General features: G+C 34.4%; 1 protein-coding gene across 1 annotated transcript; it reads left to right on the forward strand.

Moving 5' to 3' along the window:
* Window positions 1-20118: 20118 nt before the first annotated feature.
* Window positions 20119-23732, forward strand: LOC120068173 (autophagy-related protein 8f-like). Its single transcript, XM_039019879.2, has 6 exons — window positions 20119-20476; window positions 20851-20901; window positions 20991-21046; window positions 21964-22016; window positions 22186-22304; window positions 23242-23732. The coding sequence occupies exons 2-6, from the start codon at window positions 20865-20867 to the stop codon at window positions 23328-23330; spliced, it is 354 nt and encodes a 117-aa protein (XP_038875807.1). The 5' UTR covers window positions 20119-20476; window positions 20851-20864; the 3' UTR covers window positions 23331-23732.
* The last annotated feature ends 3095 nt before the right edge of the window (window positions 23733-26827 follow it).

The raw sequence follows: 26827 nt of genomic DNA on the forward strand, positions 1-26827 counted from the left end.
CAATATATTATATCACCTTTGGAAAAAAAAAAAAAAAGAAGAAGAAGAAGAAGAAGAAAGTTGGGTGTTTTCATTAATACAACTCAGAAAGTAGGGATATAAATATTGATATTTTTTTTTCGAATTCTAATTGAAGGCAAAGTCTTTAATTTATTATTAAAAAGTAGAAGGATAAAACTTTTTAGATTCAAGTCATTTTGCTTTTTATCATTAACTTTATTGGGAAATTATTTTTTTATTTACTCAAAGAAAAAAAATTAGATTAATTATATTTCTTATTAACATTTTGAATGACTATTTAAATTTACTTTTTAATTAATATTGTTGGTGTGGGAAACCGCACGCTTACGTTATCGTCGCGGGCTTGTCTACTAGCCTGATTTTCTTGGTCGAGTCTCGTTCTTCGAGCTGACTAGTGTTAAGTTCCTCACATCAGTATGATGTCGAGCTTACCACACTCCAATACCTAAGTTATTATAAGGAGTGCATAGTTCAACTAAGCACAAAAGTAAGGTCAGCACTCTCCTTCGGAGACTACTTACTCTTTCTCTATGGAATAGTTGAATGTGACTATTTATAATGTCATTCCTCTAATACTCGTTTGTGATTACATGTAACTTATGATGTGAGGGTAATTGCGACATTCGAGGCTGCAGGGCGTTAACTGAGTTGCATTTGATGATTACCTGATTGGCATATATCCTCTAGCTCGACTCCGCAACTAGAGGCTATGACTTTTTCTTTCGAGATGTGCATTTTCCCATGCTACTTTCACGTTATTATTTTCTTTGCATTTGGACTCACCTATAGATTTTGGACCTTGTCTAGGATAATCACCAACAAATATGTCGGAAGATGAGTGAAAGAAGGTTCTTCTATTGAGGTAGGAAATGAATTAATTGCAAACATAAAAAAGAAAATAAAGAACTTTCATTTATCATTTTAGTTCAACAAAGGTTTTTATTTTTTATTTTTTCATTCATTTTTTCTGTAAAAGAAGAAAAAAAGATATCCTACATATTCTAATCTATGATAATTTATTGTGTAAATTAAATACAATAATTATCAATTATTGTTTACTAATTGTAAAGAGCATATTTTGTAAATAATAAAATTGACCAAAAGGATAAAATGGTCAAAGATGGTACGTTTTTTTTAAAAAAATATATAATAGATGTATATATATATTTGTTAAATTATTTACTTTTGCAACGTTGAGTACAATTCAGTTGGTAGACAAACAAATAAATAAAACGAAATAATTATTTTGATATTTGAAAATAACAAAAAGAAAAAAAAAAGCTAAATTATAACAAATATCCTTGAACTAAGCCATTTATTTAAACAATACGCCTATACTTTCAAAAGTTACAAATTACCCTTCAACTTTTATAAATGTTTCAAATCTACCCTTAGAATATAAATCATTTAGAATTTCAAACAGAAATCGAGACTTATACTTGTATGAGATAACCAAAAATGATGTAATGATCCAAAATTTCATTCCAAATCACTGTCATACCATTTCATATCTCAGTTTTTATTTAAAATTCTAAAGAATTTCCATTCTAAATGTTTTTTGAGACGTCTATGAAAGTTTAAGAATAGTATCGTAACTTTTAAAAGTATAAAATATTTTTAAATAAATAACAAAATTTAGTGACACTTTGTACGATTTAAGGAAATTGGAATACAAAATAGGGAAAATAGGGAAAATTATACACAAAAAACTTTTCTATGACTAACTTCTTTCTAAAAAGTTGTTTGTTATTGATTTTTTTGGCATGTGAAATACCACTTTTACCCTCAATAAATGTTCTATTCACTTGTGTTACCTACGTCTCTTTTGCTCTTCTCTTCCAACAACAACAAAATAAAAGTTCAAAGTTATTTAAAACTAAAAACACTTTAACATTTTGCTTACTCTATAAGCATGGTTGGAAAGAATGCAAAAAATCATATGAAAATGAGTAGCTTAAGTTAAAATAGAGTTATATCGACAAAGATATGCAAAAACAAAATTATCATTTGTGGAGAAAAAGTATGCGCTTTCTGACATTAGCGTATGGGATCACCTACATCAGCATATGTGATCACCGACATCAACATAAGTGATCATTGACATCAGTGTACGTTATTGCTTACATCAGCATTGATCGCTCAGTTTTCATTTTGCAATTTTGTTTCGGTTATATCCTTGTCGATTAACTCCATTTTTACTAAATGACTACTCATTTTCATACGTTTTTTTTTGTGTTCTTTCCAACCATGCAAGTAAACTGAGAAAAAACTTAAATAATCTTTTGACTTTATTACTCCAAAAGTAAATTTTATCTAAGTGTAAATGTTACAATGTCATTTATTCATTATTTTTTAGCATTTTGTTCAATTTACAAGCATAATCGAAAAAACATGAAAAAATGTATGAAACGAGTGGCCATTTAGCTAAAACGAAGTTATATCGATGAAGATATTGAATGGATCGAATTTAGCGGAAACGAGTGATCGCTTGTGTTAGTGAATTCGCTTTTGGAATTAATTAAAATAGAGAGAAGCACAATATAGAGAGGATAAATAGTAAACTAAAACTTAAGCATGCTTTCTTAATTCATAGACAGAAAAGGGAAAATAGAAGGCTTACCCTTGAAAATTTCTTTCTTCACGAATTCCTCGATCTCTTCTCCTCCTCTTGATCATAGTAACGTGAAAAAACCAATACTGGACACCACCACAAGTGTCTTCCTTGCTATCCTTAAGGTAAGAAATCTAGGCAAAGGTGTGAGCTTGCCTTACTTAATTTTTGTGAGAGAATTGGAGTTCTTGAGAGAGATTGTACAGAGGGAGAAGATGATTTATAGAGAGAATTCAATTGTGTTTCATGTGATGAACTGCTAAAAACTCCCCTGTCTTTTCTTGTATACAAGAGATGAGGGGAGTTATAAAATAATCCATTCACAATGTGAAATAACTCTCAAGGGAATTATTTTACAATTTTATATTACATTAATATTATTAAATAAAACTATATATTATATCACATATAATATAAACTAATTTTATATTCTCTCATATAACCTATAGTTTTAATATGAATCATATTCACATTAATTTGAACCTATAGTTTTTATATGAATCTTATTCATATAATTAATATTTGAATCATATTCAAATATTTATCTCTCTCATTAAATTTTATATTATAATGTATCCAAATACACTATATTAATTGTATCTCATGTAATTAATTCCCTTTAATTAATTTGAACAATTCAAATTAATCCAAAATTAATTAATTCTCATTCAACCCTTATTAAGCTAGCAAAGGATTTTATGGACCTATAGATTAGAAGTTCCAATGATAGGAGATTAATTAATTAAACTATTTTATTAAATTAATCGACATTCATTAACTGTTGGTCACTCCATCAAAGACCGACAACTGCACTTTTCATATTGTAGATATATTTCTGTATCCATTGGATATAACCAACCAACAGTAAGTTGACTTTCACAAATTGCTCATAACTACAGTTGGGTCAAAATTATCACCCACAGTAAGTTGACCTTCACTCTAACTTCTTAAGTACCACTGATCTCTCTAATGAACAATTAGTCATAGTCGAACTATAACTAGATCCTTCTCGGGCCAATGAGAGGGTGATGCCTCATTGTTCAAGACCCGAAATTAGCTATTAAAGGAGAAATTTATCTACATTCCTTAACTGCAAGAAGGAGTGAATTCCATCTTGTATAGTTATGTTTCCAGTTCCCTACTCGGACGAATACCAAAACAGTATGCATATTGAGTAAGCGAATATGACCACTCTCACCCATACAGATCAAAGGACCGCCCTCATAGGTAGGAGTTCACAACTCACTAAGGATTAAGGTCAAGTCACCTATGGTCATCCTAGAGAAATGTAAGTCTCTTCAAGTAACGACATTTTAAAGAGAGACTAATCATTTCGTGGTTCGATCTTATACAAACTATTTGTATAGGATACCTCATTCCCATGTCTCCACATGAATGATCAGAATTAGATCATTTGTAACACTTTTACAACAATTATAACAATTACAAAATGAATTGTATTCGTAGTGACACCAGGATAAGGTACCCAACCTTATCCATCTACTACAGACTTTTAAAATTATCACTTAAACATTATCCACTTGTATGTTACCAATACATGTTTAAGCTACATTAAATAACCTCAGATCTTGTTTATTGGATTGAGTTACACAAATCTAAATGTCAAATAAAATAACCCCTTATTTTATTAAATAAATGAACATCGTTATTTATACATGACAAACCATAAGATTTAGGGCACAATCCCTAAAATAATTCCTTAACATACTCTTATGATCTAAACGCACTAGCTCCACCTCTCATCATGTCCTTCAACCTACAAATGTTTGAGATTGGCTTTTGAAAATACAAGTTTGTTCCATTTCCCAAAGAAATATATACTCAATCTCTAATGCGGTGATAACTCTAAAAAGAGCTATTATTCCTAGCTTAATTTGGGCTCGTTATTGGATTTTATGTATTTATTTTCTATTTTATAAGTATCAAGCAATCAAGAGGTAGAATTGGCGATTTGGTGAAGAACGGAGTTAATTTGAAGCAATTTGGAGTTGATTTGAGCATTTGGGCTCCAAAAGAGTAAAAAAGACCAAAATGTGCCTGCTTCAGCGTTGCAACGCTCACCTTATATGAAGCCCCGACGCTCGCTTGACGTTGCAAGGCAGTAGCCTGATGTGCAGGAGAGCGTTGCAACACTACTCTTAGCATTGCAACGCTTCGAGTTTACAGCAACGCCAATGTTGCAACGTTTCTCTGATGCTCGTGGCCTTTTCTGTCGAGCGTTGCAACGCTGTGATGATTTCTATATCTAGGAATGTATTAGCAACAACGGAAGTAACAATGATCATTTAAGTACTCTAATTTATTAATTTTGGCAAAATATAAAGCATGCTCTTGCTGAAAATTAGTGAGTTTTATGACATACCTCTTGTAGAACTTCTTTAAAGCTTGTTCTCCAGCTGCAATCTTCTCCAAATCTTGTTGCAGACAACCTCAAGATCTTCCCCACTATTCTCTTGGTGCTCTAGATTGAGTTGTGGGACTTAAAACAAGCTTGAATCAAGGGATGAAGGAGAACTTCTCACAACAGCAATCTGGTTGAAGAACTCTTTCTTCAGCACAAATTTTCTCTAAAATTCTCTCTTGATTGCATGCTCAAAATTCACTCCAAACTCTTCCATATATTGCCAACTATCATACAAGGAGGAGAGTTTCATGAGTTGCAGCTCATGCTTAGAGCAAATGAAGAAGAGCAAATGGAAAGTGTGTGAGCATATATGAGATAGATAATGGAAAACCAAGTTTTTCCATTTGTGTTTTGTTTTTCTAATTTTCCAATTTTATCAAAAATAAAAACTTGATTTTTCATTTTGATTTTTAAAAATTGAAAAATAAAATTAATTTTCAAATAAAACTTAATTAATTTAATATCAAATATTAAATTAAGTTTAACACATATCCATCTTTATATATTTAAATCATATTTAAATATAAATTCTCCTATTCAATTTAATTCTTAAATTAAACATGTAATTATATCTCATATTATTACTAATTCTCTTAATTCTAATTTGAACGTTTCAAATTAACTTATCACGTTATTCTAGAGCTAGTCCATTACGAGTTAATAGGGGGACCTCGCGGACCTATAGATCATGGATTCCAACGATCTGAGATTAATTGACTAAACTCATTAGACCAGATTAATCCTTATTAATTAACTAATGGGTCACTCCACTAAAGACCATAGTTGCACTCCCCTCACTATAGGTATATTATGTCCACATGATTTAACCATAATCAGCAAGTCGACTCTTCACAGGTTGTTCATAATAATGGTTGGGTCAAATATCTGTTTTACCCTCAAGATTACATTTTATTCCTCAAGTTCATACTGATCCTCTAATGAACAACTGGTTTGCGATCCAATCACTAAACCAAACTCTCTTAGCCCAATGAGAGGGTGTGGCCCCTTGTTCAAAACCTGGATTAAGTTCTTGAGAGAACAACCTTTCTCCTATCCCTAAATCGGGTAGGTGTGAACTCCGTCTTGCACTCTATGTCCCCAACTATCTATTCGGTCTTACCCTTGAAATGGGAGTCTTATTGAGCCGGCATTGTTGAGCTAACCCTCACCTATGTAAATCTAAGGGTAATCCTAAATAAATAGAAGTTCATAGTTAGCTCAGGATTAAGATCGAGTTACCTATGTCATCTAGGTGAAATAGTCAGTCTTGCGTTATAAAGTAATAGTGATTTATTTCTTAGTTCGATCTTATGCAAACTCATTGCATAGGACACCTCCACTCCTCATGTCATAACTGTACGAATTAGGATCACATCGTATGTAGCACTTTACAACTCTTTGTAACAATTACAGAGTAGGTCGCATCTAATGGTGTTATCAGAATAAGGTATCCAACCTTATTCATGCACCATAGATCATTTTGACTATTTACTCGAACTTGATCCACTCTTATGTCTCCACATAAAGTTTAAGTATTCATACAATAGTCATGGGTCTTAGTTTATTGGATTTAGACTTTCATACAATTTATGAAATCAATAATAAGTATATTGATTATAGAAAATGTTTATCATTTTACAAACTGCGAGTTTTAGGACATAAAACCCAACACTATAAATACCTCCCTTCGTCTTTAGGTCAAAATATGTTGAATTTTAGGGGCTGAACTGATAAAGGCCGAAGTTAAACTTCAATCTTCTTCATTTCCCTTCAGATTTTAGTATTTTTAGGTTAATTTTTCTTTTTATTTTGGGTTGTAATCGACGGATTGGATGTGTATCTCGGATTTGTCTATGAATTAAGAGGTAATTCCTATCTAATTTCTTTTGAACAAAAGCCCTATGTTTATTTTCTTGAAGGTTTTCTAATTAATTTAACTGAATTGTTGTGAATTCTTTGGGATGATTTGATTGAATCTTAATGGAAATTTTTTAAATTGATCTGACAAATTACTTTATTGAAGTTCTTATTTGCAATATCATTATAGCCTATATAATATTGATTGATTTGGTTGCATATATTAGGATCACATGTTTAGGTTCTAGACTTTTTCTGACCAGATGCATGTATGCCCTAATATAATCTTCTCCAAATAAATCATGCTATAAGATATAACTTTTCCGGCTTGTAGTATGTATCAACAATTGAACCCTTTCACAATGCAACTCAATTAACTTATATGTCGCTAAGAAGGAAGAGTTGTAAATTGAATTAGGGTTAATTTAGTTTAATATCGAATTTGGCTAATTGGGCCATTAGACTTTCTAATAGGTTGAGGGGTTGATAGAATCAGTGTAATTAACTGATGTCTAATGAAAGAAGTTGCATATGAAACTCTCTCTTGCCCTAGAAATTAGATAGAATCCTAATCTAGATTATATTCATCTTTTTATTTTAATTTCACGCATATATCTCTTCCCTACAAAACCCACCATTTACCGCTCTAGTTAGAAAATTAACTTAACGAAAGAAATCGCACTTCCCTGCGGATCGATTTGGACTTACCACTATTGCTACATTTCAGTAGTAATAGGAGTAGTTCAGTATATAAAAATTTTCTTTTAATCAAGTTTGAAGCTTATTAATGACGTAAGTTTTAGGCTTTGTTATGCGGCAAGCCCATTCTTCAAAACTCTTTTGTTTTCTAAAACATTTATATCTTTCAAATCCAGTAATGCATTGGATGGTCTTCTTGTTATATATAAAAAAATCTTTTAAGTGCAAGTTATTATTTTCTCAGGACTATCCATGCATTGATTTGGGTGACTCACTTTTGTTTTGACTTGCCCCCATGGGTTTCATGTGGGCATCCAACTACGAGCAAGTGCTCTTCACAATTTAACTCTTATCTAAGCATTTATGTGTTTTATTTTTATTCCTTGGGCTTATATAGAGGAGTTGGGACACATTGGTCTTGGTTATTTAACTTCGTTTTGGCTTATCCCCATGGGTGTCATGCGGACATCCAACTACGGGTGAGTGTCATTTCCAATCTTAACTCATATCAAACTTGGATTTCTCCCTTGTGTTGATAGTGAAGTTTTGCTTATTACGTCCATTTTTTTTATAAATGAAATCAACCAGATTTTTATAAACAAGAGAACACATCAACTCGGACCTCCCCACCCCCAAATTTTGGAGAATAACAAGGTCCTCATTGTCGAAAAAGAACTATAAAAGTGCCTTGGAAAAAAAAATTCAAAAGGAGGTTTGAGTTGAGGCTTGTATGCATGAGAAATAAAAAAATATGTTTCGTTGAGTAAGGTTCTAGACTTAGATTTCTAACGCCTAACTAAACATGTAATTAAAGGAGTATATCAACATGCAACAGAAGCAATAAGGATCAATAAGCATTCTAATTTATTAATTTTGGCTGTAAATAAAGTATGCTCATACAATAATAAGAGAGTTTCAAGTCATACCTTTGTAGAACCTCTTAAATCTCGAATTCAACTGCAAATCTGCCCCAATTCTTTTTGTGAACCACCTCAAGATCTTCCCTACTATTCTCTTAGATTTTTAGACTAAGTTGTGGGACTCAAGATAAGCTTAAATGAAAGGAACTTGGAGAAGAACTCACTGCACTATCCACTTGAAGAACACCTTTCTTCAACTTGAATTTTTCAGCAAAAGCTCTATTGATGCATACCCCAATTCCCCTTCCATATTCTCTATTTTATTGCAGGACATATATGCAAAGAAGATGGTTGCATGAGATGCAGCTCATGCTTGGATTATTGAAGCCAAATTTAAGTGGGTTTAGTGTGAGCTAATTGAAGGTGTTAATGGAAAAATCTATAATTCCATTTTGTGTTTTTCAAACTTTTCAATTTTTACAAAATGAAAACTTTATTAATTTTATAAAAATTAATTTCACAAATTAATTATTTAAATAAAATTAACAAATAATTAATTAAATAATTTAATTAATTCTAATTAATTTAATATCAAATATTAAATTAATTTTACACAAATTCCACATTCATGAATCTCTATCCATGAATTTAATTTTTAAATCATATTTAAATATTTAATTAGTTATCCAATTTCGTTTACTTCTAATTTGAACGCTTCAAATTAACTTATCACGCTACTCTAAAGCTAATCCATTTATGAGCTAGTAGGGGGACCTCACGGACCTACAGATCATGGGCTCCAACGATCCGAGATTAATTGGCTAAACTCTTTACACCAAATTAATCCTCATTTGTTAACTAGTGGGTCACTCCACTAAAGCCCATAGTTGCACTCCCCTCACTGTAGATATATTATGTCCACATGATTTAACCATAATTAGTAAGTCGACCTTTCACAGGTTGTTCGTAATAACGGTTGGGTCAAATGTCTGTTTTACCCTCGAGATTATGTCTTGTTTCTTAAGTTCCTACTGATTCTCTAATGAACAATTGGTTTTTTATCCAGTCACTCAGCTAGATTTTTCTTAGCCCAGTGAGAAGGTGAGGCTCTTTGTTCAAGACTTGGATTCAATACTTAACAGAACAACCTTTCTTCTATCCCTAAATCAGGTAGGCGTGAATTCCGTCTTGCATTCTATGTTCCTAACTATCTACCCGGTCTTACCCCTGAAATGGAAGGTTTATTGAGTCAGCGCTGTTGAGCCAACTCTCACTTATGAAAATCTAAGGATAATCCCGAATAAATAAGAGTTCAGAGTTAGCTCAGGATTAAGATCGAGTTACCTAGGTCATCTAAGTGAAATAGTCAGTCTTATACAGTAAACAACATTATAAAGTAAGAGTGACTTATTTCTTGGTCTGATCTTATGCAAACTCATTGCATAGGATGCCCCACTCCTCATCTCAATATATGAACGAATCTGGATCATTTTGTTTGTAGTATCTTTACAACTCTTTGTAACAACTACAGAATAGGCCGCATCCAATTGTGTTACCAGAATAAGGACCCAACCTTAATCATGTACTATAGACCGTTTTGGTTGTTTACTCGAACTTGATTCATCTCTTTGTCTCTACATAAAGTTCAAATATTCATATAATAGCCATGGATCTTAATTTATTGGATTTAGACTTTTATGTATGCAATTTATAGAATCAATAATAAGTTTATTGACTATAGAATATGTTTATCTTTTACAAACTGCGAGTTTTAGGACATAAAACCCAATAATACTCCCACTTGGACTAAAACTCCAGTGGATCAACATATATAAATATATACAATGTTGAGTTACACTAAGAGAAAAAAAAGCAAAAAATATAAATACAATAAACTAGGGCATTAAATACCCATAAATTCTCCCACTTGCCCTAGTGATGAATATCTCGTAGACCTAGTCCTACTAGGTGACCCTCGAACACTTTAGCGAAGAGGGCCTTTGTAAATGGATCAGCTAAGTTGTCTTGTGAGGCTATCTTTGTGACAATCACATCTCCTCTGTGTACAATCTCCTTAATGAGATGGTACTTCTGTTCGATGTACTTTCCTCGTTTATGACTTCGAGGTTCCTTTGAATTTGAAACTATTGCACTATTATCACAATATAGGGTGACAAGCAGGTGCATATTAGGAACTACTTCCAAATCAGTCAAGAACTTAATGAGCCATACTGCTTCTTTTGCTACTTCACTTGCAACTACATACTCAGCTTCCATTGTGGAGTCAGCAATACAACTTTGCTTGATACTTCTCCACACAACAAATCCTCCACTTAAAGTGAATACTGACCCCGAAGTTGATTTCCTAGAATCAATGTCAGTTTGGAAGTCAGAATCAGTGTATTCAGTAAGGATAAGATCCTCAGCACTATACACGAGTATATAATCTCTCGTTCTCCAAAGATACTTGAGAATGTTCTTAACAGTAGTCCAATGATCATATCCAGGATTGGACTGAAATCTGCTGACTATTCCAATGACATAGCATATATTGGGACGAATACACAACATTGTATACATTAAACTCCTTACTTCTTACTGCTGATGCATATGGAATTCGTTTCATATCCTCAATTTCTTGAGGTGTCTTAGGACTTTGTTCGTTAGATAAGTGAATTCCATGTCTGAAAGGAAATGCTCATTTCTTAGAATTTTGCATTTTATACCTAGACAACATTTTGTCTATATAAGATGCTTGAAATAATGCTAATGTTCTGTTCTTGCGATTCTGAACTATTTGGATCCCAAGAACATACTGTGCTTCTCCCAAATCTTTCATTTGAAATTGCGTAGCCAACCATCTCTTAACATCAGCAAGAAATTCTACTTTATTCCCTATGAGTACAGAAAAACAATAGTTTTGTTAACAATTTTCTTGTAAATACAAGGTTCGTCAACGTTTTGTTTAAAGCCATAAGATTTGATCGCAGTGTTAAATCTCATATTTCAGGATCTAATTGCTTGTTTCAATTCATAAATGGATCGATTAAGTTTGCAAACCTTTTGCTTTTGACCCTATTTAATAAACCCTTCTGGTTGAGACATATAGATACTCTCTTCAAGATAGCCATTCAGAAAGGTTGTCTTGACATCTATTTTCCATATTTCAATATCATAAAATGTAGCTATGGACAAGAGTATTCTAATTGAATTTATCATGGCAACCGGAGAGAAAGTTTCTTCATAATCTACCTCCTCTCTTTGGGTAAACTCTTTTGCCACAAGTCTTGCTTTGTAGGTCTATACCTTACCAGCTTGGTCTCGTTTTCTCTTGTAGATCCATTTACTGTTGGGATTTGGTGTCCTAATTCTCTTGAAGTCTCGTAGTTTGTAAACAGTTTGTACACATTGTTATTAATAAAATAAATATTATTTTATTTTCATTTACTCATATCCAATAATCGATGATCCATGGTTATTTCATGTAAACTTAAGCATGTATGTGAGACATACAAGTGGATCATGCCTTAAGTAATAACATAAATGGTCTATAGTATAAGGATAAAGGAGGGATACCTTATCCTGGTGAACGAATCTGGATCACTTTGTTTGTAGTATCTTTACAACTCTTTGTAACAACTACAGAGTAGGCCGCATCTAATAGTGTTACCAGAATAAGGTACCCAACCTTAATTATGTACTATAGACCGTTTTGGCTGTTTACTCAAACTTGATTCATCTCTATATCTCTACATAAAGTTAAAGTATTCATATAATAGCCATGGATCTTAGTTTATTAGATTTAGACTTTTACGTATGCAATTTATAGAATCAATAATAAGTTTATTGACTATAGAATATGTTTATCTTTTACAAACTACGAGTTTTAGGACATAAAACCCAACAGTCGTTTTCTTCCTCTAGTTTCTTTTGGTGACACAGCTGCCGCCTTCATTCCTTTGTCACCTTCCTTATATCTCATTACCACATGGGCCAACGCCCTTGCTTCTTCCTCAAGCTCTCTTTGAAGAGCAGTTTTCCTTTGTCCTTGACGCGCAGGTCTGTAATCTTTCAGCTTGCGTTCTAGTCACTCGAATCCCAAGAGCTGCTTTCCTGCGTTAAAACCATAGGTCTGGTTGCAACTAGATTTTCTTCTTCTTCTTCATCCTCTTAAATTATAAGATGTCTTTTCCTTCGTGAAGTTTATTCTGATGGCCTTTCATTTGCATCAGATATTCATGGTACTGATGCATCAAGGCCAACTCATCGCATCCTCTCTTCATTTTCTTCTTCTTTCATTTATTATTTAAGTATCTTAACATATCTGTCAGCCTCGTCCATCTTCTTTTCCACTGGACTTAAGGTGCTTGTGACCCTCTGATGGTTAGGTTCTTCTTTAACCAATGCGTTAGCATTTTCTCTGTTGGGTTTTATGTCCTAAAACTCGTAGTCTGTAAAAGATAAACATATTCTATAGTCAACAAACTTATTATTGATTCTATAAATTGCATAGGTAAAAGTCTAAATCCAATAAACTAAGATCCATGGCTATTATATGAATACCTGAACTTTATGTAGCGACATAGAAATGGATCAAGTTCGAGTAAATAGCCAAAACGGTCTATAGTACATGATTAAGGTTGGGTACTTTATTCTGGTAACACTATTGGATACAACCTACTCTGTAACTATTACAAGTTGTTGTAAAGATACTACAAATGAAGTGATCCAGATTCGTTCATATATTGACATGAGGAGTGGGGGCGTCCTATGCAATGAGTTTGCATAAGATCGGACCGAGAAATAAATCACTTTTACTTTATAATATTGTTTACTATATAAGACTGACTATTTCACTTAGATGACCTAGGTAGCTCGATCTTAATTCTGAGCTAACTACGAACTCCTGTTTATTTGGGATTATTTTTAGATTTGCATAGGTGAGGGTTGGCTCAACAGCGCCAGCTCAATAAGCCTCCCTTTCCGGGGGTAAGACCGGGTAGATAGCTGGGAACATAGAGTGCAAGACGGAATTCATGCCTACCCGATTTAGGGATAGGAGAAAGGTTGTTCTCTTAAGTACTGAATCCAGGTCTTGAACAAGAAGCCGCACCCTCTCACTGGGCTGAGAGGGATCTAGTTTAGTTACTGGATCACAAAACAATTGTTTATTAGAGATTCAATAGGAACTTAAGAAACAAGATGTAATCTCATGGGTAAAACAAACATTAGATCCAACCGTTATTACGAAAAACTTGTAAATGGTCGACTAACTAATTATGGTTAAATCATGTGGACATAATATATCTTCAGTGAGAGGAGTGCAACTATGAGCTTTAGTGGAGTGACCCATTAATTAACGAATGATGATTAATTCAGTGTAAAGAGTTTAGGCAATTAATCTCGGATTTTTGGAGCCCATGATCTGTAGGCCTACGAGGTCCCCCTACTAGCTCGTAAATGGATTAGCCTTAGAGTAGCATGATAAGTTAATTTGAAGCATTCAAATTAGAATTAAGGGAATTAGTAATTACATGAGATATAATTATGCTTTTAATTTTGGAATTAAACAAAATTGGAGAATTAATTAATATTTAAATATGATTTAAATATTAAATTCATAAAGGTGAAACTTGTGTAAAATTAATTTAATATTTGATATTAAGTTAATTAGAATTAATTAAATTATTTAATTATTTATTTATTATTAATTTTATTGGAAAATTAATTTTGTAAAAATAATAATAATTTCAATTATGAAATCAAAATTGATCTTGGAAATCCATTTGAAAATTGGAAGAGTTTGGAGAAACACAAAATGGAAAATTAGATTTTTCCATTAACACCTTCAGGTAGCTCACTAAAAAAACCACTTGTTTTGTTTCAATTTTCCAAGCATGAGCTGCACCTCATGCAGCCTTCTTCTTTGCATGAATGTTCTGCAATAAATAGAAAATATGGAAGTGGAAATCAAGCATGCAATAGCTCATGAACTTGCTGAAGTTTTGTTAAAAACTTGTAAAGTTGAAGAAGTGTTCTTCAAGTGGCATCAGTGGGCTTCTTCTCCAAATTCTCTTCATTCAAGCTTATTAGAGAAGATTTGCAACTGAATTCGAGTTTTAAGAGGTTCTACAAAGGTATGACATGAAACCCTCTTATTATTGTTTGAGCACGTTTTATTTACAACCAAAATTAATGAATTAGAATGCTTATTAATCCTTGTTGCTTCCGGTGCATGCTGATATACTCCTTTAATTCTCGACACATCATCTGATCCATTTTAACAACTTGCCTTTGATCAAGGCTGGCTAGAATTAAGGGTGTTAAAAAAAATCAAAGATTCGAAAAAACCGAGCAACCAACCCAACCCAACTGGTTTGGGTTGGTTAAAAAAAAATTGGTTTGGTTTGGATTTTTTTTAATGAACTCGAATAGGTCGGTTCGGTTCTCAGGTTCGTAGAAAAATCGTTCGATTCGAACCGAACCGACCCAGGAAGAATAGGTTAGATACTATTTATTCTAATTTAATTTGTATGTACTATGTAGACCCAGTCCAGCTCACTGCTCAGTCCAATAATAGAATGCTATACGATCGCCTACCCAATGCTAGACGATCGCCTACCAAATGCTACACGATCGCTGAGCTCGGCTAAACGATCGCTTAGCTCTACTATACGAACGCTGAGTAACAAAATGCTATATGGTCACCTACTTAATGCTATATGATCGCCTACCAAATGCTACACGATCGCTGAGCTCGGCTACACGATCGCTGAGTAACAAAATGCTATATGATCACCTACCTAATGCTATATGATTGTCTACCAAATGCTACATGATCGCTGAGCTCGGCTACACGATCGCTTAGCTCTGCTACACGATCGTTGAGTAACAAAATGCTATACGATTGCCTACCAAATGCTATACGATCGCTGAGCTCAGCTACACGATCGCTTAGCTCTACTACACGATCACTGAGTAACACTAGATGATCACCCACGAAGACCCTGCGATCGCTTACCCGGAACTACCAAATGCTATATGATTCGCCTACTAAATTGGAGGCCTATCAAATATCCGAAATATTCCGTCAATCTCCGCTTTTTTAACCTTTTTACTTGACACGAAAAAAATGTCAAGTAAGAGCTTCTTATACTTGACACGTGAAACGTGTCAAGTAAGACCTTATATCACTTGACACGAAAATCATGTCAATTAAAGGTTCGCGTGAAAATATCCGAAATATTCCGTCAATCTCTGCTTTTTTAACCCTTTTACTTTACACGAAAAAAAGTCAAGTAAGAGCTTCTTATACTTGACACATGAAACATGTCAAGTAAGACCTTATATTACTTGACACGGAAATCGTGTCAAGTAAAGGTTCGCGTGAAAATATCCGAAATATTGCATCAATCTCCCTTTTTTTAACCCTTTTACTTGACCTTTTTTTTGTCCAAAATCATATTACTTGACTTTTTCCACATAAACGTCAAGTAATTAAAAACTACAAGTGTCAAGTAATGTAGATTTTGTAGTAGTGATTTTTTATTGATGATTCCATGCTTTTTTTTTAAGGGAACTGATGGAACCGAACCAACCCAACCCATTTTTTTTGGGTTGGTTTGGTTCGGATTCATAATTAAACAAGGGTTAGTTTAAGTTAGAAAAATACACAAGCTGAAGCATAGGGTTGGGCCTAAAATATCCCTAAACCCAACCTAACCCAACCCACGAATACCCCTAGCTAGAGTTGGTCCGAAGACCTATTGCTCATCTTTACGAGCCAGCTCGTTGGGGTCAGGTTGTTGGTAAGTGGGTTGTGAGATAGGTTCCAACCTAGAATTGGTGGAACTTGGAGGTTCCTCAGATGGCTGAGGTGGTGTAATAGGTAGGGTGTTGGTGGTTGTATGCGGTGAGCTTGGTGAGGAAATAAGGGAAGGCTAGGCCACTTCGATAGGGTCAGAGGTTCAATGGCTAAGGGAATTGTCGGACGCACGACAGGCGATGGAGTGGTTCGAAGATATTCTTGTATAAGCTCATGTGTCGGAATGTTTGGTGTGATGGTTGGGATGCATGCTGGAGGGGCTAGTTTCATAAGGCTTTGTGGTAGTTGATTTGGCAGGGCCTTTGGACGTTGGCTGCCACGTCGGTTTCGAAGTGGTTGAGGACTTCAAATTTTTGGCAGATGAGGAGATGGAAGATTTGGATTTTGCAAGGGTTTTGGTGGAGGTGGATGGACGTTTAGGAGGTTGGAATTGCTTCGCCGGAGTTGGTTCGATGGATGGCCTAGGTTGGGTAGTGGTTTTCCACGAAGAAGACAAAGCGGTTGACGACTTGGACTAAAGAATAGGCTTCAGTGGAGGAGACACCGAGGGTGAAGGTGAAATAGAGGAAGAGGAGAAAAAGCTTACTGAAGAGTCTCCAGTGAAGCTCAGGGATGCATTCTGGCCGTCTAAAGCATCCGACATTTCTCTGAAAAAACTTGAAAGCTTAGAAAGATGATCAGTGAAGGGTGGTCGGACGATAAGCAATTTGAAATTCGGGATGTCTTGGGCTCGAAAAAATAAAAAAGAAGAAAATGAGTTTTAAACCCTCTATTATAGGAAAATGCAAAGGAGAGAGAGCAGGGAACAAACTTGACAAGTGTCGTCTATAGTGACATTTAGGCTGTGCATTAAATGCGAATATGAAGAGATGCGCCTTGGGCCACCCAACCACTCGAGTGGCTCAACTCTCCATAACGTCTTTTCCTCTTCTAACGCATGGGTATGCGTTGGCCTAATTCTAACACCTTAGTTTAGTACCCCAAATTTTTGGAATCCACAAGTTGGTTTTCAAACAATCATTCAAAAGCATGCAAAGTAGTCCTAAACATGAAACAAGCTTAAAATTTGGGGTACTAAATTTTAAAAGAACACATGGTATACATAAAGCAAAAAAAAAAAAAAAAAAAAAGCAAGAAAGAGGAAGCATCTTTGGAATATATGCTTGTCTACATGCAGGGATTACTTCAACATGAACTTCAGGCAGGCTTGCATAACTCGATGGATGTCTTGTTGTGTTTCACATTTCCTTCAAATTATGGCTTCACCCTCTACCCATTTACTTTGAAGGCGTTAGTGCCATCCTCTAGAGTGAGCTCCACAGCTCCGTGAGGAAAGATTTCTTTGATAACAAATTGCCCTGACCACCTGGATTTAAGCTTTCCTGAAAAGAGTCACAAACACGAGTTAAAGAGTAAGACTTTTTTACTGATGAAGAATTCTTTATTACTGATGCGTTGGTCATGCCGACGCTTGATCTTTTCTTTGTAGATCCTTGTGTTTTTGTATGCATTAAGTCGCCACTCATTTAATTTATTGAGCTATAGCTTTTTATTTTCCCTCGCGACTTCCAAATTTATGTTCAACTTTTTCATTGCCCAAAACGCCTTGTGCTCTAATTCCAAAAGTAAGTGGCAGGCTTTACCAAATACTAAGGCATAAAGAGACATACTTATGATGTTTTGAATGCAGTCCTATATGCCCAAAGAGCTTCATCTAGTTTTTGTGCCCAGTCCCTTCTTGATGCATTGACAACCTTCTTCAAAATTGACTTGATTTCCCCTTTGGAGACTTCTGCTTGCCTATTTGTTAGTGGGTGGTAGCGGTAGCCACTTTGTACCTAACATCATATTTAGCAAACAATTTTGATGTGTTAATAAAATGTGTACCTTCGTCACTTATCAATGCTCTTGGTGTCCTAAAACGCGTGAAAATGTACTTAGTCAGAAATTTTGAAACAGTTGCCACATCATTTTTTACACAGGCCACTACCTTGACCCACTTAGACACATAATCCGCTGTTATTAGAGTGTACTGCTGACCACAAGATAGAGGAAAATTCCCCATGAAGTTAATGCCCTAAACATCAAAAAGTTCAACTTCGAGTATGTTGTTGAGTGGCTGAGATGTTGCCCGTGTATTAACATGGGTCACATTTGAGAACATATTTCCTTGTGTCTTTGAATAGAGTAGGCCAGAAGCACCCACTCTAGAGAACTTTGCAGCTGTCCTCTGCATTTAGATAAGATGCGTTGTATTTTGACCTCGGGGACACATCGACGAATAATGGAATCTGGACCTTGTTTATAAAGAAACGACTCACCAAAAATAAAACTTGCAATCATGCACAAGCTGTTTCCTTTTAGGGCGTTGAAGTCTTTGAAAACTGTTTCGTGGTTAAGTAATTGACAATGTCAGCGTACCATGACTCCCTATCTTCAACCTTGAGCTGGTGTTCATCAGGGAATGTATCTCCAATTTCAGCCTGGCCCAACTGCATCTTTTTATTCTTCAATCTCAATAGGTGGCTAGCCACCTGATTTTCAGTACCTTTTCTATCTTTGATCTCTAGGTCAAATTCTTGTAGCAACAACATCCAATTAATAGCCTGGGTTTCACATCCTTTTTGTCCATCAAAAACTTAATAACGGAATGATCAATGTAAATGGTTGTTGACGCATCAACCAAATAAGCTCTAAACTTCTCAGTAGCAAACACCACCCCTAACATTTCCTTTTCAGTAGTTGTATAATGTTCCTGATGTTGAGATTTATGTCCTAAATCTCTCTTGTTTTCTTGTAGTTGGTAAACATTGTATAAACAAAGTGTTATTAATGAAACAATTGTTATTTTATGAGCATTTACTCAATTCAATAAACTAAGATCCTAGGTTATTTTATATAATTTAAATATATATGTAGAGACATACGGGTAGATCATGTTTAAATGATAATCTAAACGGCCTGTAGTAGATGGATAAGGCTGGGTACCTTATCTTGGTGATACTATGAATACGACTCGCTTTGTATATGTTACAAGTGTTGTAAAATGTTACAAATGATCTGATCTTGATCATTCATGTGGAGACATGTGAGCGGGGGTATCCTATACAAAGAGTTTGTATAAGATCGGATCACGAAATGATTAATCTCATTACATAATGCTGTTAATAGTAGAGACTTACATTTCACCGGATGACTATAGGTGACATGACCTGAATCATGAGTGAGTTGTGAATTCCTGCCTATGAAGGCGGTTCTTTGATTTGCATGGGTGAGAATGACTAGATCGCGACTCAATATGCCTACCATTTTGGGGATTCGTCTGATTAGGGAGTTGGGAACACAACTACACATGGCGAAAGTATAACCAAACAAAATTGCAAAATGAAAATTGAGCGATCGTGTATGTTGATGTGAGCGATCACATACATTGATGTCAGCGATTACTTACGCTAATGTCACGTTCACATATGCTAATGTAAACGATCATGTATGTTATGATAGTGATCACACACTTTTTCTATGCAAATGATAATTTTGTTTTTGTCATATCTTTGTTGATATAACTCATTTTTAACTTGATCACTCGTTACCATATGATTTCTCACGTTCTTTTCAACCATGTTTATAAAGTAAGTAAAATGTTAAAGCATCTATAGTTCTAAATGATTTTGAATTTTCGTTTTGTTGTTATTGGAAGAGAAGAACAAAAAAGAGATAGGTGATACAATTGAAGAGAATATTTAATATCAAAGGTAAGAGTAATATTTTACACGTCAAAAGGGTCCATAACAAATAAGTTTTTAGGAAGATGTGTGTCAACACTGTCGTAGAAATTTTTTTTTATTTTTTTGGGTCATTTTGTACCATTTTCCGTAAAACAGGTGGAAGCTTTGAACAGAAGCTGAGTCATCCCGTGATCATCCCATCTTATCTCATTCCCATTAAAAAGACTACACATTTCCAATTCACTTCCCTTCTGTCAACACACCCAATTTCTTTCTTTTGACAATTTCAATATTCTGGCTGTTTAGATCACATTTCCAATCTTTTCTCTCACTTTTTTCCCAATTTTTCGCTTTGATTTTTTGTTTCCTTGCCGGACCTACAGATTTTCAGGCAACAAATCAAAGGAAATTTCAGTTCTGATCTCCCCCTTCCCCGCCGCCGACTCTCAGGTTCGTATTTCTTTACTGATGATCCAATTTCGTCTTTAATCTTAGTTGATTTACCGTTTCTTTTCTTGTTATTGAACCGGATTCGCTAATTGGTTCAATTTGTGGATTATTGGCTAGCTCGATTACCTTTTCTCGAACTTGGAGATGTTGCGTTCTTTTTCTTTATTCTATTTCTGTTCTATGCTTGAATTGCTAAAATAGTGGTTTATGGTATTGATTATTGTCTTGAAATTTATAATTCCTGCTTCAGTATATGATAGGGATTGTAGTTTTTGACCGAGTTTACTCTGATTGAGCTGGATTGTCTTTTATTGGTTTTGTGATGAATGTAATATCGATTATGACTGATTGTTAGTTCAATCTCTTTTTCTCAGTTTTTTTGTGACTAATGTCTACCAGCTCGTTCAAGCAAGAGCATGATTTTGGTATATTCTTGAGCTTTCTATGGATTTATTAATTGTTATAATCTCTTTTTCAAATCAAAATCATATTTGATTTGTTCATTTTTCCGCAGAAAAGAGACACGCTGAGGCAGCCCGGATTAGAGAAAAATACCCAGACAGAATTCCAGTAAGATTTATGATTTTTCTTGTTCTTGTACTTTCTTGTTTGTTGTTCTAGATATATAACAATTTAGATATTCATGATTTTTGTGTACTGAATTTGGGGTTATTTGACCTTAAATACGTAATCTATCACTCTATGTCTATCAGTATATAAGTATATAATTATGTAATGTATACTCATGTCAAATGAGATTTTTCTCAACAGAACAAATAATTTCAAGATTGCTATTAATGGCTTTTATGCTTATTGACTTTCATTCCTTATCCATTCCTGGCATATTCCATTTATGAAACACTATTAGCTTGGCGTCATAAAAGCTTAATATCTGTTTGGGTCTGGAAAAAAGAGCTTTGTAATACATAAATTTTGGTTGTAAAGTAGATATTAGTTCATGGTAACTATTTCTATCTCCACTCGTTGAGCATGCATGTTTAGATGCTTTATAAATTACCTCTTGTTATGGAAAATTTTCATTGATGGTGTCAGCCTTAAGAATTTTGTATTCATCTTTCACCCTTTGAATTATTATGCTTGGAAGCCAAACAACAACAAACCTGGGAAAGAAAAAAAATGCTCCAATCTAAAAGAATAAGAGCTGGAGGATAATTATAAGAGTCCCTAGTTATAGAAGCCCAAAGAGAGGCATTTCAGGCATTGACGAGTGCCTCCATCTGATGTGGTGGTACAGAGTGCACGGCCCCAAAGTCGATGTTGAATTGTGGATGTGGGACCATGAGAGAACAGTTGTTTCTTTTAACTTCTATTATGTGTTAATGCCAATCAAAATGTTCATGACATAAACAATACAACTACGCTTTCACATGCTGTTATGGATCCATTCTTTCATTTTCTTATCTCTCTTGTGTCGTTATGGTTCATATTTTCTTCTTGTTATTCTCATTCTCTTTTGTGTTGATTAGGTAATTGTGGAGAAGGCAGAAAGAAGTGATATTCCCAACATTGACAAGAAAAAGTAAGAAGAGTTTACTTTTAGCAGTCTTACATTAGTTTCTTCTTCTCATTTTCTTGCACTGTAATTGAAACAAGATTTGGTTGTATCTTTAATGGTCTACTTATAGTGCTTGATTTTCTAGAAGACAGGGTTTCAGTTTCTTAATTACCCGATTACGAATATTTTGCAGGTATCTAGTGCCTGCTGACCTGACTGTTGGTCAATTTGTTTATGTTATCCGGAAGAGAATAAAATTGAGTGCAGAAAAGGCAATTTTCATATTCGTGGACAATGTGCTACCACCAACAGGTTACACATCCTTTTTTCTATTTGGTTCAAGATTTGTGAAAAACAGAAAATGATGATCATTCTGTTTACAATGATGGATAACCTTTTATTTTTACTAGATATCTTTACTTTAAAGCATACAAATGATAATAGGTGAGAACCATGAATCATCCTGATTCATTTAACTTCATTCTTAATTCTGACCGTTGTTTCTGTGGTATTCTTGTTAGTGATAAGAACAACAAAACCTCATTCTATCTCTACAATGTTATGTCCACCTGAGACATAAACCCTCCTGACTTTACTTTTGGAAAATCCAAAAAACTTCATACCAATAAAGATAATTGTCCTTAGTTATATACTCATAGATCTATCCCTTCGCTAGCCAACCGTTAAAATCATAAATCCTAATTTTTAGACCATTAAATTAGTTGAATTAAGTCTCAATAAATTAGTTCTAATAGTTATTTTATGAACCTATTGTTTTCGTCATTTGTTTATATTTTAAATTTGTATACAAATTAATCAATTAGTTGTTGTAGAGGATGTAACAAGCAGAAAGGATTTGAGAGAGAGAATACCACGCTCAAAACAGCGAGCACAGGCCAACAATGCTATATAGGGATTGTCAACAATGCGTATGTAATAGTCTAAGAGGAAATGATAAACTATATATGAGCTAGAAAATACCGAATTGCACATATTCCAAGTGCTGTAACGTGAGTTTCATAATACTGTCGTGGTTTTAGATGTTAAACAATAGAAAAGGAATGGAGATTTGGTATCCTGGGAACTCCATTTCGAAAGTGTAGACTCCCTCCAATTGATCTTTACCGTCTTCACTGTCAATTTTTTTGAGTGACACCAATCTCTTCTTCTCTGTTTACTCGGTGTTTTTGCACCAACAGAGTCAAATGAGACGACAAAACCATTTAATTACATTGACTTTATTTCTCAGGATCACTGATGTCTGCAATCTATGATGAGAGGAAGGATGAGGATGGGTTTCTGTATGTTACATACAGTGGAGAAAATACATTTGGGTGACACCTACAATAGTATGCAGTTTGCTGCTCCCTCCCTTGTTTATTATTATCTTCAATCTTCATCATTCTCAGCAACCCATTGATCATCTCTGTCACTGTTTCTGCCAAGTATATGCCAAATCGTGTTTGTAAATAAATTGTACAGTCGAAGACAGACTTATATATATATGTATATCTCTGAAAAACTTTGATGCCTAGTCATTGTAATCCCCTTGGATTTTATCTAATGAAGTGGTAAGTTGTAAGTTGTAACCTTTAAAGCCTCGATGGCCTTGTCAAGAATATCGGCGATGAAATTGAAGTTCAAAGTCGACATCTTGAGCGATCAAAACCAGATTGAAATTATGAATTGATCATCTCAACTTACTGAAGTTAATGTATATTATTATTATTATTTCTGTCACTGAAGTTATTTCTTTAATTTAGGGAGCTGGATGGGCAAATTTATTTCTTAGGTGGTTTTAGTTTCTGAGTTGATTTTAGTTTTTACCAATTGAGCAGCATTTTTCCATCTGTAAAAATTTTCCTAAAATAATTTCCCCGGAAAGATACCAAATATAAAATGGTGGGTGCATGAAGAAATTGTGGGAAAATTTCATAAAATGACTCAAAATCTAAAAACTTTTTTACTAAGGACCTCTTAAAAACTTTTTTACCACTGATCTTTTGTCCATGCGAAATTTTAAAATTATCTCTAGTTTTTAAAAAGCCTTTTGATCGCATCACTTCTTCTTTCAACGATTTCTTCGGTCCTTCATTCAATGTGCATTCAATATATCACCAACATTTCACTAAAATATTTATTCTCAACTAATATTCTTCCAATAGCATTGAAGAGAATGAAACGTTATTCTCATTATTCACTTTCTATCGTCGAACTCCTCATGAAATTCTCTCATTGTTCTCTCGTAGCTTTCTTTCAGAGTTTCAACCCAACATCTTTGTTGATCGCTTCCATCGTCAGATTCAGTCCACATTTCTTCTTCCTTCAATGCGTTCTTCAGCCCTTTATTTAATGTAGGATTTTTTCTCCCAGATCGCTTTTATAATAAGTGTCATTTAGCATTAAATTACAATACGATCTTTTATATATTACTATGTGATCGTTTATACATTATTATGTGATTGTTTTTACATTACTATGCGATCGTTATACATTACTATGCTATCGTTTATACATTACTATGCAATCATTTACTATGCGATCGTATATAAATCACTACACGATCATTCATAAATTACTATATGATCGTATAGTAAATTATAAACGATTGTGTAGTAATTTATACACGATCGTTTTATAAATTATAAACGATTGTGTAGTAATATATACACAATCGTCCATTACAATATAAGTGTCGTTTAGCATTAAATTATAATATGATCGTTTATACATATTACTATGTGATCGTTTATACATTACTATGCAATCATTTACTACACGATCGTATAGTAAATTATAAACGATCGTATAGTAATTTATACATGATCACATAGTAATTTATATACGATCGCATGGTATTGTATAAACGATCGCATAGTAATTTATACACGATCACATGGTAATGTATAAACGATCACATAGTAATTTATACACGATCGCATAGTAATGTATAAACAATCATTCACTTATTAATGATTTGTTTATCTCATTGTAGATCAATGATGCTACTTTGCATCTTTGTACGATTTGGTGGGAATTGGGATGAGTCCGGAAGAAATTATGTTGGTGGTAATATGAAAGGTCTGAAAGTTAGAATTAGTGAGTATGATGCACCAACGACTGAATATCGATCCGGATATGTTTGATATACACATCAAATGTTGCTACAATCTATTGGTCCCAACTCCCCCAATTGACATAGTCGACGATGAAGTTGTTAGCTTCTTTTTAGAAGGCAGTGATGCATCCCGGATGCCGTTATTTTTATCAGTTACATCTTGCGAAAGTCATGGAGTACACACGGACGATATGTACCAGCATTGCAATCCAACCAATTAACCCAATCCAATTCATACCATGTCTTCACTTGATGATCATATTGAGCCATGTGACTTGGGGGATGATGTAACGACCCAGATTTGTACGCATACAGGAAATTAAATGTCAAATATTAAGTAGGACGAAATTTTATTTAAGGGGGTGGAAATTTTAAAAAAAAATGAATAATTGGAAACTGGAAATTTATTGGATTAATTGGAAATTTATTCATTATCCAAAAATAATGAATAAGGGAGCAAAATCAGGGAGGATTAATTGGAAGTTGGACGCTAGCTAATTCAGGAGACAACGGGCAGTATATAACTTTTGTTTGGACACTACTCATTGGAAGAATTGGAGGTGAATTAATTGCCCATATACTCTTAAAATTTGAAAGAGTTAAAAAGAGGAAGTGGAGTCCACAAGCAGTGAAGGCAACCACGCGTGAAAACTAGCGAGATTGGAGAGAACATTGGAGAGAGTGAGAGTAAAGAGAGTGAGATTCTTAGCGAGACAGTAGGAGAGAGCGGGAGCAAGAGCGAGAGCGGGAGTAAGAGCAGGAGCAGGAGCGAGACCAGCGAGAGCGAGAGCGCGACCAGCGACAGCGAGAGCAAGAGCGGGAGTCGCGAGAACCAAACCAGCTAGAAAGCTGGAGAGAGCGAGATTCTGAGAACAAAGAGAGCGGGATTTGGACAGAAGCATGGATTATGCGTTGAATTTGGCTACGATCTTATAGATTATACATGGAAAAACCCTAAAATTGAATACAAACAAAGAATCATGACGTAAGGGAAAATGTTAGCCAAGATTAGGTGTCTTATTGAGAGGAATCCTTAAACCCTAAGTAATTTTAAAGAAGGCACCTGTACGATGATTTGACACACTGAGAAGAGCCGAAAACTACTATAAATAGGACCTTTTGCCTGAAGATTTAACCCATTCTCAAACAAATCTCAGTAACAAAGAATCGTGTGAAAGAGTAAGTGTAAGTGAGGAAGTTCTGTAAGGCTAAAAGAGAAAAGCTTGGGTAAGGTGCTGCCCAAATTTCCTTCTAGTTTAAAAAGGGAAAGCTCTACTGATCAAATCATAAAGAATAATAAGGAATAACTAGATCACTGTAAGTAGTTTATCTCACCATCTCTTTAAATGTTCTATGGTAGTGTACCTTTATTATGTTGCATGGTTATGTTAATTGTTATATTGCATTACATGTTTAGAACACGTTTCTCTACAAGGGACCCTATGCATTATGTTTGTTCATGATTACGTTAAAATAAAGTTTTAATTAGGTGTAAGTTATGCTTCCAGTCTAATCTTACGTTTATGTTAATGATTGATGTTGGATGCGACTCTGGCCCTACTGACTGCATGACCCGCTAATCATCAGATGGGTTAGTTTCCGCTTAAGTCTTCATCTTCCTATCAGGGCGGAGAAATTTATGCTTCCAGGGCTGGCAGGGCATGTATGGTTGCACCCCTCCAGGCCTAATCTTACGTTATGTTTACGTTAGAGACTA

Source organism: Benincasa hispida, chromosome 12, assembly GCF_027475165.1.
Source record: "Benincasa hispida cultivar pf3 chromosome 12, pf3_genome.v1.1, whole genome shotgun sequence".
Classification (NCBI taxonomy): domain Eukaryota; kingdom Viridiplantae; phylum Streptophyta; class Magnoliopsida; order Cucurbitales; family Cucurbitaceae; genus Benincasa; species Benincasa hispida.

What these genes read in the sequence shown, in the direction of transcription:
- LOC120068173 (XM_039019879.2), top strand. Translation starts at nt 20,865, where the DNA reads ATGTCTACCAGCTCGTTCAAGCAAGAGCATGATTTTG. An exon ending in AATACCCAGACAGAATTCCA is followed by an intron (nt 21,047 to 21,963) that starts GTAAGATTTATG and finishes TGTGTTGATTAG; the next exon opens with GTAATTGTGGAGAAGGCAGA. An exon ending in CCCAACATTGACAAGAAAAA is followed by an intron (nt 22,017 to 22,185) that starts GTAAGAAGAGTT and finishes AATATTTTGCAG; the next exon opens with GTATCTAGTGCCTGCTGACC.